At 42.5% G+C, this 11,978-nt stretch overlaps 1 protein-coding gene across 5 annotated transcripts in view; it reads right to left on the reverse strand.

Moving 5' to 3' along the window:
- Window positions 1-7,424, reverse strand: part of LOC108940665 (E3 ubiquitin-protein ligase RNF13-like) — a 41,464-nt gene extending 34,040 nt beyond the window's left edge. Inside the window, exon 1 of one of the 5 annotated variants that reach the window (XM_018762964.1) lies at window positions 7,363-7,424. In XM_018762964.1, the coding sequence (XP_018618480.1) occupies window positions 7,363-7,405 (43 nt within the window). In that variant the 5' untranslated portion in view covers window positions 7,406-7,424. Of the gene's footprint in view, window positions 1-60; window positions 875-4,861; window positions 5,017-7,362 lie in introns of those variants that run through there. The other 4 variants (XM_018762973.1, XM_018762989.1, XM_018762981.1 and 1 more) reach the window with 4 other exon arrangements.
- Window positions 7,425-11,978: the final 4,554 nt, after the last annotated feature.

Genomic DNA, 11,978 nt, shown 5'->3' on the forward strand with positions numbered 1-11,978 from the left:
AGCACAGATGTTCATTTTTCCTCCACAGAGTTCCTGATCCAGGCCATGGCAATGTCCCACCTGGGCGACTGCAGCTCCCTCCAGCCTGGTGTTCTAGCCTTCGTGAACAAGCTTGACCGAGCTGATCAAGAGTTCCGCGGCATGAGTTGCACTTGACCAACCAAAGTGTTCCCACGTATCCCCTCCTCGTCTCCCTCTGCTGGCTTCCTGTAGCTGCCTGCACCACGTCCGAGACCCTGGTTACCTCTTTCCACAAGGAACTGCACCCCAATACCTACAGAACATGATCACTTCCTACTCAACACTGCAATCCTCCACCTCTTGGCAGTCCTACTTTCAAAAGACGCACAATTAACAGATTGTTGGTTCTTCATTTTTGCCCCTGGTATGGAGGAATGAACTCCCTCTGTCCCTCGGAACTGCTGAATCCTTCCAGGAATCAAGAAGGATCACAAAATACATCTGTTACAGACCCACTGCTCCCTGATCTTCTACAAGCTTCATAAATTTGAATCACACCATCTGTCAATCACCTTCGTTCTTCCTATCAGTTGAATACTCAGATACGGTGCAATGTGCACCAGCAAAACAGTGGTGTGTGACAAACTGACTAACTCAAGAGTCACGTGTCTGCATATAAAACTCTGCCTGTTGTGGAAATGCACCTTGTTCAACGTGAGCAGAATAAATGTCAATGAAGCGATCACTACACACCACCATCACCAGAGCTGACCTTCCAGGGCTAAATCAAGGGTTCATCGAAACACATTTCAACAGCCTCCAGGACCACAACCTCCACCCGTGGTTTAAAACAAACCGAAATCCGGTAAGCGATTAAATGAGGAGCGCCATTCATCGAGGAAGATAACCGAAGGTTCGCACCGACTAGCCCTCAAGTCAGGCAGACACACCTCCGCATAAGCATCCGCCTCCAACTCAACGCTCCGGCGACATGGCGCTCGCAGTAGTAATTCACGGTGAAGGCACTTGTGATGTCTGGCTGGCAGAGCAGCGAGGGAGAGGTGAGGGCCAACGAGGTGAACTCGGCCCATTTTCATTACCCAGACATCTCTGCACGCCATATTTCACCACGATGGGAACTGTCGGCATCTTTCTCTTGCTTCGCTGCCTTTGCTTCCGTGCTAAAATCAAGTCCCTTTCCCCATTCCACTACGGAGCGGTTAAGGGCTCTTTTCTCCTCACAAGACAAGACACCAAAGTAACAAAGGTCTCTGCCTTCATGTTATTAACCACAAGATGGTTAATCCTTTCCTAAGAACATTATTCACATCTGTGCTGTTGTACATGTAACAGTTTCATATCACGAAAAACCGCTAAAACGGCTTATGAATATATAAAATCTTTCGATATACAAGACTTATTATTCTTTACAAGAGCATTTTAGCCTGTTACAGAATCATTTTACTTCCACAACACATTATTTTATTCACTGCCTACAATGTCTCACTCTGCAAAGCACACCGACACCACTCTTCAACAAGAACAACTAGTGTATGTACTTCATACTTTATCCCACTGACACTCAACCAAATACCGCCAGTCATTAATTATAATATTGCAACTGAAACAGTGCATTTGATACTATTCAAATAATCATTATTAATTCAGCTGAGGTTCAGAAGAATTCCTTATAGGGACAAGCAATATGTATGAATAAGTAAATCACTGTAAGTAGCTTAACACTAAGTTGTTTTGGCATGACTTACAGTGTTTTACTTATTCATATCACAGTAATTCTTAGAGACTATTTACTCATTATGTGCCAAAGTGGAGAAGATTTCAATGCATTTCCTGTATAACAAAAGGCCATCATACCACCCCCGCCCCCCACATTTTCTGTATTTTCATATTTCTAATACTACATTACTATTTTTATAAGCAACAAAAATGTAACTTTTTCAGCACACAAAAAACCCGACTGACCATTTCTTTATGCAGGGCGTGGAAAAGGAGCAGTGAATTAAAGATCCCAATAGGCTCTTTACCTTAACATATCACTTTTACGAACTGACCTCCAAATACAGAATTTAATGTAACTATCTTTAAGACACTGTAATTCTACTTAAAATTTGAAGTATCACAAAAATAATTAAATTCAATAATCTGTTTGGAAGTATAATGTGGTTTGTTAAAATTTTAAGCCCAAAGACACATGCAGTTGCATCCACTGTGGTCATAGTTAGTGTGAGGTTTAATTCTACCAGGTTATTACCTTGACTAATTATCATTTATTCTATTAGTTGATGCTTTTTTTTGAAAGCAATTTACAAAGTTATTTACAATGCTTTACCCAGTTACACGGCTGGGCGTTTCTTACTAGAACAATTTCAGGCCGAGAACTTTGCTCAAGCGCACTACAGCATAAGGCAGGATCTGAACCTGGATTCTTTGGATCCTACGACTCACAGGGCAGCATCCCCAACCACTATGCCATCTACCGCCCCACTGCAGTAACTTGTAAAACTGATAGTTTTCAGTGCGGTCATAAGGACCACCTCAGGTGGTACAACAGCAGGTCTCCACCCTCTTGATTCCATGTGGTTTTCTTGCTCTCTTCAAGTCCACTGACGCTCCAAGAGAGTCCATTAACTCGGTTAAGTGGAAAACCAGCACGCTCTGCTGTCACACAACTTCCATGGGAACGGCATCCCGAAAAGCAGCACCCTCGTTCCACCCCCTCCTGCTGCAGCACCCCAGTGCCATACTGCCAAGAACCACACTTTGCCCGAGGGTGAGCTGATCCTGTCTTCTGGATATTAATAAGCCTGCGGGGAGGGGTGCGATGGGCATCATTACCCCTCATATTCTGTATGTATAACCATTTCAGGAAATATGAGTGTGCACAGAAAGTGTAAGATTCATTTCCCTGTTTTTCTTCTGACGAGATGGATCAGTTCTAAAAAGTAAATCTGGCATCCAACAGCAGCCCAACATTCAAAGCCCAGGGGTGACCTTGAATTTTTTCGGAACGGTTCGCAGTGATTTATCAGTGTTCCTCAAAGTTGGCCGGGTCAGCGTGCCTGTGAGAGACACACCCCTGCGTGACACTATTCCAGCCTGATTTTAACCTCTACCGCCAGCGTGACTTTTTAACCGGACTTCACCAAGACAGCGCTTCCACCGGAACCGCTGTGTTGTCTTTTAAGATACAGTAACTGGGCCTCTGCCACTCTTGTGTAGAGATTTGTTTCCGGTGCAACTCGGATCGAGTCACTCTTTCGTAAGGCTGACGATGCTCCAATACAGACCCACAACCCTCATTAACTGGACCCATTAGCCCCCAAGCAAGGGAAGGGATTAGAACCTAAACTCTTGTGGTTAACCCTCAGGTTGTAAAAACTGAGCCATTTGAAACTTTCTTCATCTGATTGCTGTAAGACTTCATGACATCATCCACAGGAGGCATCTGAACGCATTTAAAAATGATCACGAGTTTCACTGAGAGTTTCATGTTTTATTTGGATTTTGCAAGTCTGTGGTGCGTTTGGTCAGATCAGGATGACCACAGCAAATAATGCAAGCTCAAAGAGTGTCATCATTTCCTGTAAATAAGGTCTATAGGTATAAACCCCAAAAACAAGAGTAGAACTTGTGATAATGACTCGGAATGAAGGAGGTGAAGAGGTATATCAACATTAGGTGATCATCTATGTTTAATAATGCCTTTATGAACAATTACAATGGGCCAGCCAAGTTTGGACAGGATCACAAAAACCAGCAAGCTTCCACTAACACAACCAGGGGATCATAAGTGTGATGGTACTTGGTCTCCTGCAGACTCAAACCCCAACCCAAGGTCCAGAAGGGACTCCCTAAGACCAGCACTGAGGCAGTAGGTGACGACGTGGTTGGAGCCGCTGCCTCGCACTCAAAGGACCCAGGTTCAACTTCCATCTCCTGCTGTAGCACCCCTGATCAAGGTCCGTCCGTCCGAACCACTCGCCCCATACGGGACACTGGGAACCGGAGCCTAACCCGGCACACAGGGCGTAAGGCCGGAGGGGGAGGGGGACACACCCAGGACGGGACGCCAGTTCGTCGCAAGGCACCCCAAGCGGGACTCGAACCCCAAACCCATCGAAGAGCAGGACCAGGACCAACCCACTGCGCCACTGCGCCACCGCACCCCCTCCTGATCAAGGTACTAACCCTGAATTGTTTCAGTAAAAGTAACCTTGCTATACAAATCAATAAGCTGCTTTGGAGAAAAGTTCCAAGTAGAGGAATAAATGCAGATGTACCGTTTGTCTATCCACTATTTTACTTACCATAGTATACTCACCAAATCACTCAACTTGCTTAGTACTGTGACTACTACACATGTAATCTTGCAACGTTAGGTAGCTGATGCAAATGTCACATCATCATGTGTCTTATTCCTGGTGTCCACACTCTGTTTTCCTGCGTTTCTTGGCATCTTTACCATACTGACTGTGGTAAATAAGATGCCAAAAAACGGGGTATCCGCATCAGGACAGACAGGTCATCTTAGGTACATGGTCCGCTGGAACTGATCTCTTTCACTGACTCGCACAGATCTTTCCACTTTTCTTTTGCATTCGGAGTTTACAGAAGTGTGTCGAGCTGCGCTGTTCACGCTGACGCGCACGCGCGCGCACGCACGCACGCACAATAACTGCTTGCAATCCCACCAGTCAGAACAGAACTGCAGTGACACCTTACGCATCTTACAGACTGTTGCAAGTATTTTTTTTTTTTTTAATAAAACTGACGACGCACGAGTCTACATGATCATGAGTCGTTCGGTGTGAAACAGAGTGAGTGAACAGTCGGACAAACGTTACGGAGCTGTTTGTGTTTCCGAGCGCGAGACAGACACACTCAGCCGTTACCTACGTGACGGTCGGAGACGTTCCTGTGCGCGCGAACCTGTCAACGAGCTCTAACATCACAGAGAAATGCTCCTCGGGATCGCCATCAAAATAATGCCACGCTTCGCGTGTATCTGCCGTGCAAAAGAATCAGAAACTAGTGGACAGATGCCCCTGAGCTCGGAACCGCCTTTTGCGTCATGTGCCCCTGCGGAGACGCATCTGATTGGACAATAAGCCCGTCAATCACAGGGCACTCGATGAGTTCGACGCAAACCACGTGACACGAGGAGGTGCCTGGATGCGAAGCTCGCGTGCAAAAAAGACAACGATTTAACGGCGACTGAAAATGGTCGTGAGCAGCATCCCGTCTTTTCTGTTCAATTAAACTGAACGAAATAATTACAGTTGTACTTTAAGTATTCTGGCAAAAAGGCTTTGGGAACGTGTTTTTCTTAATTGTTCGTACTTTGAAACTGCAATCGCAATTTTACCTGCCCTCGAAGGACGGGTGCGAATCTGTCCCCGCCGGTGCGGCGGTGGAAGTCTGAGTGATGCTGATGGAGGTTCTGGATTTTTGCAGTTAAAAATTACCTAAGGTGTGTGGATGAGGAACTATTCGTTTGTTTTTTTTTCAACTTTTATCTTTTTAAATTGGTTTTATAAACAGGGCAGGGTGAAAAGAACATATACAGACAGTAGACAGAGAAAAATCCAATATGTCCACATACGGAGAGTGAGTGCTCAGCGTCGAAAGGTAACAATACATCACAGGTATAATCATGCAAAACTTTCTAAACTAATAACTTTCAGAAGGCTGTCCAGATATTCCAGAATTTATTATAACTGTTATGTAAATCAAAGTTTTCAAGTGGGAGAAATTTAAACACGTCAGACATATACATTTATCAGAAGGGACTTATAATAATTTACACCACAGAATTAAAATTTCTTTGTCAAATATGCACTAGGCCGTGGTAGCTGGTTGTACCGTAACATCAAGAAAGGAGTTTAGGTTATGATTTAATGAGAGAATATAGCTGCTGGGGAGAAATCCATTTTTTCTTGAACGTTGAGTGCACCGCCCTAGTCCAGTAAATTTATATTTTACTACATTCCAAGAATAAATATTTTAACGAGCCGCGTTGCTGCAGAGTGTTACCGTTGGGCGGGAAAATGGGTTTGTAAACAGCTGAATTGTGGGTAAAATAGGTTTGCGTTCAACCGTTGTGGGGGCTCACGGGAAATATAAATGGGTGAATGTCTGTTGAATAATGGAAAATGGTAGAGGCTCTGGGACTGAGGGGATGTAGCTCCCGCTGTGTGGCGCTGTTAGGGTGACTTCGTAATAAATACTGTTCCGTCTGTTCTTCACCTCACCTGATGTCTGCCCGCACCGCGTTACAATATAAATAATAGAGTAATACTTGGAGAAGCTGTTTTTTTTTAACAGAATGTGAATATTTAGTGGAAAACAAGCTTCTGGAAGGTAAAGCTATTAATTGAATTGAAGACTTTGTCATTCATTGTGTTGCTGTCTAATTACAGCGGAGTTATAGTGGTATTCCCTAAGTTCTCTGCACAGCTATATAAAACACAAACATTTAAGTATAAAAATAGAAAATTAAACAAAATAATACAGTAGACCAGTGAGATAGTAGGACAGGCAATAAAAAAAATGACAGGCTTTAAAGTGCCTGAGTAGTTGCATGTGTTATATATATAGTAGCGGTTTCAGTCAGTGTGTGTTAATACTCCGTTTCGTTGCGATATTTTCGCAGTGTAAAGTTAAAGACACGAACGTGCGCGTTCCAGAATTCATAGCCCACATCAGCTATCATTCATTGTCACTAACCCTCTGCCCCGGTCCGCAGTCTCTCCCGCAATCAATGAGTGGGAGAAAAAAAGGGTTACACGATGGACGGAACGCCAGTCCATCGCACTGACTGTCGCTTCCTCTCCTTCTCACACACTATGGGCAATTTAGCGTCAGCAGTCCACTCGAACTGCATGTGAGGGGAGGGGAGGGAAGCGGAGCACCCAGAGGAACCCCCCACAAAGGCAGAAGCAGCCTGACATGATAGTACATGTACTACGGACGGTGCCCGTTATTCCCTTTTCGGTCCATATTAGTAAAGCGCAGCCCCCCCGCGTAGAATTTTACCCCGTTTTACTGTCATTTTAATAAAGTTCCACTTTAATTCATTCTCGAGTCCTCAAAAATGAAACATTTTCATTAAATGACTTACTCTTATCATAGCTAACTGTAATTAGAATTAAATGAAATGTAGTAAAAAGTTAATTAATTGAGATCAGGGAAGTACCAGCTGTCCCGTATTATGTGGGGTTAGAGCTTCTGCCTTACGATCCAAAGGTTGCAGGTTCGATCCTCACCTCCAGCTATAGCGCCCTTAAGCAAGGTACTTACCCCAGCTGTGTAAATTGGTAAATAATTGTAAGCTTGTAATAACTGTAATCTTAACACTGTAAGGAGAAAAGCGTCAGCTACCTGAAATGTAAATGTCCTGTATTTCTTTAGCCTCAGTCGCCATCTAGTGTCCAACTATAAACTAGCGACTATAGGAAATGAATGAAACGTCATAATTCCCGTGAGAAATTCCATAATGCATTCTTTACATTTATTCAGTTAGCAGAGGCTTTTCACCAAAGCGACGTACATCTCACAGAAAATACAATTTGTGCATTACATTAGGAGAAAGAGACACAGATGCAGATCCCAGATGCGTGATTCTTAAAATGCATAAATGCATTGTAGTTTGATAGTTGCACCAGTAAAAACATTTAGCTTTTATCAGTATTTTTTTGCATTATAATTAGACTGCAGATGTCTCACTGTACAGAGACATGCTGTGATTTGTATTCTGGGATATTGTACATCTTTTGCAAATACCCTGCAGCAATGGGTGTCAAGAAATAGATCTATAAAATTATATCTGGAAGACACATGGCTTCACACACATACACAGTACGTAGCATGAACTGAAGGTCTACACACCCTAGATTTAATTACATGTAAATACGTATAGAGATGTGGACAAAATTGTTGTGGTATGTGCTCTCGTGTTAATATTCACTCCTGATGACCACATAAGTAGTGTTCTGATCTCCAATTTTATCATTAGTGTTAAAAGGAGTGTGTCCAATCTCTCTGTGCTTTATCATCCAACTTTTCCAAGCATTGTCATCTTTTTAATACAATTTGTTTAAATCATGTGTCCAGATCATGACAACCTCAAAATCATAATTTTAGCCTTCCAATGAGAGTTCTGACTTGTGTGTTCAAAATATTTGGATCCAAGATCCAAAAACTGTATGCTAGGGGAAAAATCCATATATAAGCATATGTAATGAAAGAATAATATGTTAAGATGGTACAACTACATACAATGTGTTTAGATTTTGTAACTTGTTTAGATGTTGGCACAGTGGCTCAGCAGGTCATTCCAGTTGCTAATAGCACCTTTGCTGTGCATTCGCGTTGGGTTTCAATCTGGATGACTGAATTGTCTTATTTCCTCCCACAGTCCAAAGATGTTTTTCAGCTGAACTGCCTGTAGCATGTGACTGAAGGTGTGTTACCTTATTCTTTGTGTGAAGGGGTAGATAATTGTTAGTAGCTGAGACTGGTGTCTAACATTACAAATCACATCAGTCAAAGGCAACTAAATGCAAATAAGTAAAAATAAAGTATTAAAACTTAAAGGTGAAAAATGATCTCATTTACATACATTCTTTTTCATCAGAAATGCTTAAATTATAGGTAAAGTCATGGTTACTATGAGAGGGTCATAGTGGAGATCATAAATATTACAGATATCATAACTATACAGATAATTTTGCTGTCTCTATGTGTCTCCCAAACCCACCACTGTTCCTCCCTTGACTTGTCTTGAATACCCCGCGAGTGCTTGCTATAGGTCAGGTTTGACTCGGCACCTCTCGTGCATGCATGTGTCTCCCACGCGTTAACATAAAGGACAGTATCACTGAAATCATAAGGAGTAAGTTTCATAGGTGTTTGACTTCATATGGAATTACTTGGAGAAAATTATGCCCTGACTATGAAAAGGACAATGTGTATTATTAAAATTGTTCAATTCCACTTACTTGTAAACTTAAGAAATTTCAGTAGAACCTGCTGCCATCCATGCCCCCAAGTGAGATGATATACTGTAATACTGCTGATTCAACTATATTTACAAGTATGTGATTATGAGAACCTACTATCAAGTCCATCATATACATTTGGGACTAGAAGTCTGTCTATAACTTGATATATTCTTAAATCCAAAAACTGCATCAAAATCAAAAAAGCTTAAGAATACAGCTGTATATTTAAGGTACAGTGTGGACATAACACATTCAAATTACATTTTATTAACTTGAAACAACATGTACAATATTTAGTATCTGGTCATTATGCTTTATTATCCATACAATCACTAAAGCATAATGATAAAGATGTACTTACGTCTATTAACTGGGTACATTCTGTAAAAGCCTTGAATATAGCTATAATAGAATATATTTCTGTAATCATAAAATTATACATTGTAAGATTATTTTAACACACACACATTGTCTGAAGCCGCTTGTCCAAAGCAGGGTCATGGCGAACCGGAGCCTAACGCGGACGCAAGGCTGGAGAGGGGAGGGGACACACCCAGGACGGGACACCAGTCCATTGCAAGGCACCCCAAGTGGGACTCGAACCCCAAATTCACCAGACAGCGGGACCCAGCCAAGCCCGCTGCACCACCGTGCCCCCTGATTGTTTTAACATTTTTATTAATTCCAAGCACCATTAAAATTAAAAGTCATTTTAGACTTGGGAAGCTGCTAGCATAGTGGCTAATGCTTTAGTCTTTGACCCCAAAGATTGCAGGTTTCAGTTTCAGCTTCACCTCCAGCTTTGATTTGTATTACCCTTGAGCAAGGTACCTACTGTAACTTGCACTAGTAAAATCACCCAGCTCTATAAAGGCCTAATAATTTTCAGTAGTTCAACATTGTAGGTCACTTTGGAGAAAAGCGTCAGCTAAATGAATAAATGCAAGTGAAAATGAAAGCACATGCATTGTCGATCATCACTTGTCCTAAACAGGGTTGCGGTGATCCAGAGCCTATCCTGGAAGCATTGATCAGGATCAAACCCATGCTCTCTTGCACATCCCAGGTGCTGTGATGCAGTAGCAGTACTTGCTGTGCTACCATGCCACCCCATAATAATACATCCTAACCAACCAATGTCGTGGTGAGACAGAGTGTATCCTGGAAACAGAGGGTGCAAGGCTGAAGGAGGAGGGGAAACACCCTTGGCGGGATGCCAGTCCATCGTAAGGCACCCCAAGCAGGACTCAAACCCTGGACCCACCACACAGCGAGCACCGGGAAAACCGGCTCCACCACCACACCCCTCTACATCCTACCACAAATTTATATTTAATACTAATTTTTAAAAGATTTAACATATAAACATGTGCAGTGTTTGTCACCTTGTTTATTACAGACACTCACATGCGTCAGACAGGAGCTGTAAACACTAGAGAAGTGATGTGAATTAATGTGGCCCCACAGTCCTGCTTTGCTGCCAACTAATGTCAGGTGGCAGAAATGCAGGTGAAATTTTCACCCAGCAAACACAGACTCTGTCTGAAACCGCTTGTCCCGAGGAAAGTCACGGCAAGGCCTAACCCGGCAGCGCGGGCCGTGGGGGACATACCCAGGATGGGACGCCAATCTGTCACAAGGCGCCCCAAGTAGGACTCGAACCCCAGACCCACCAGAGAGCAGGACCCAGCCAAACCCACTGCACCACCACACTCCCACCAGCAAACTCCTTTTTCATATAGTAGACAAGTGAAGAAAATACAATTGCAAACAAATGACCAGAAAAATGTTGGTATCTATCAGACTTTGTGTGTTCAAAAATACGAACAAAAGTGTAACATGAGTGCGCCGAACAGTAGTATGCACTAAATGTAAATGACGCATTTAAACAAGGTGACACTGCAGTTCACTCGCAATTTCACTTCAAACCTAGTCTGGCTTCTGACTGCACTTATTCACATTTAGCGAAACAATGCCTTGAGCGACAGCATAATAAAAACTAAACTGAGCAGCAAATAAGGTCACCTCTTCAAACTAAAAATGTAGATTCTGCGGTACAAGAACTCGGTGAGCTGTGTGTTGTTCGCTTGGGTTCAAAGCAAAAGATGAGATTCAACAAGACTATTATTTATCAAGTATAAAACTCAGCTGTACATAATGTCATGGCTGAAGGAAGGAATGTGGACCTGGAATTACCCTGAAAAAATACGCCTCGACTATGAAAAGGACGTTGTGTATTCTTCTGAGGCCCTTGCCGAAAGGATAACATCTTTTGGAGCTCATGGTTTTGATTTGTGGGGCAGTAAAGGATAATGTATACTGTACTTTTTGGGGAGACAATGGCGCACTTTGCTGTGGGAAAAAAAAAATGTCAGTTCAAGTATCCTTATAAATGATGCGTTCCCACATCACAGTGTTCTCTTCCCAGCAATTGCAAGTTTGCTTTCTGCATAAATTGCAAGCTTCCAGTCTGCCTGCCTTGCATTGCTCTGCCTCCTCATTGTGTTGCTATGGGAACAAAACAAAACTGTCCCGAAATAGAGCTCCTAGGCCCTCCTACCGTGAAATCTCACTTCGCAACTTTTTAACCAGTGATGAACCCTGGAGGAAGCTTTTGCTAAGAAGTTCGCAGTTTTACAGTAGATTTTGCTGGGTATTAATTTGTGTTCCTTTTGGCAAAGGAACACAAATTAATACCCAGCAAAAGCTACTGTGGAACTGTAGATTTCGATTTTTGTAACATTAAATAAGTGTAAATGTGTTGGAATTTGACATATTTCACTGATACATTTATTGTGGCTAATTTGCACATCATTAAGATTAGCTAAAAGAAACAGATGTAGATGAAATGTGATAAAATTATATTTTGGAACCTTATTTTGAAAAAGATTCTATATGAAAATGATACCAATATTGTAAAAATGCAATGCGGCATGGTGGCACAGCGAGTAGCACTGCTGTTTCACAGGGCCTGTGTGGTGTGAGAGAATGTGG

This window comes from Scleropages formosus, chromosome 2 (assembly GCF_900964775.1).
Source record: "Scleropages formosus chromosome 2, fSclFor1.1, whole genome shotgun sequence".
Taxonomy (NCBI): domain Eukaryota; kingdom Metazoa; phylum Chordata; class Actinopteri; order Osteoglossiformes; family Osteoglossidae; genus Scleropages; species Scleropages formosus.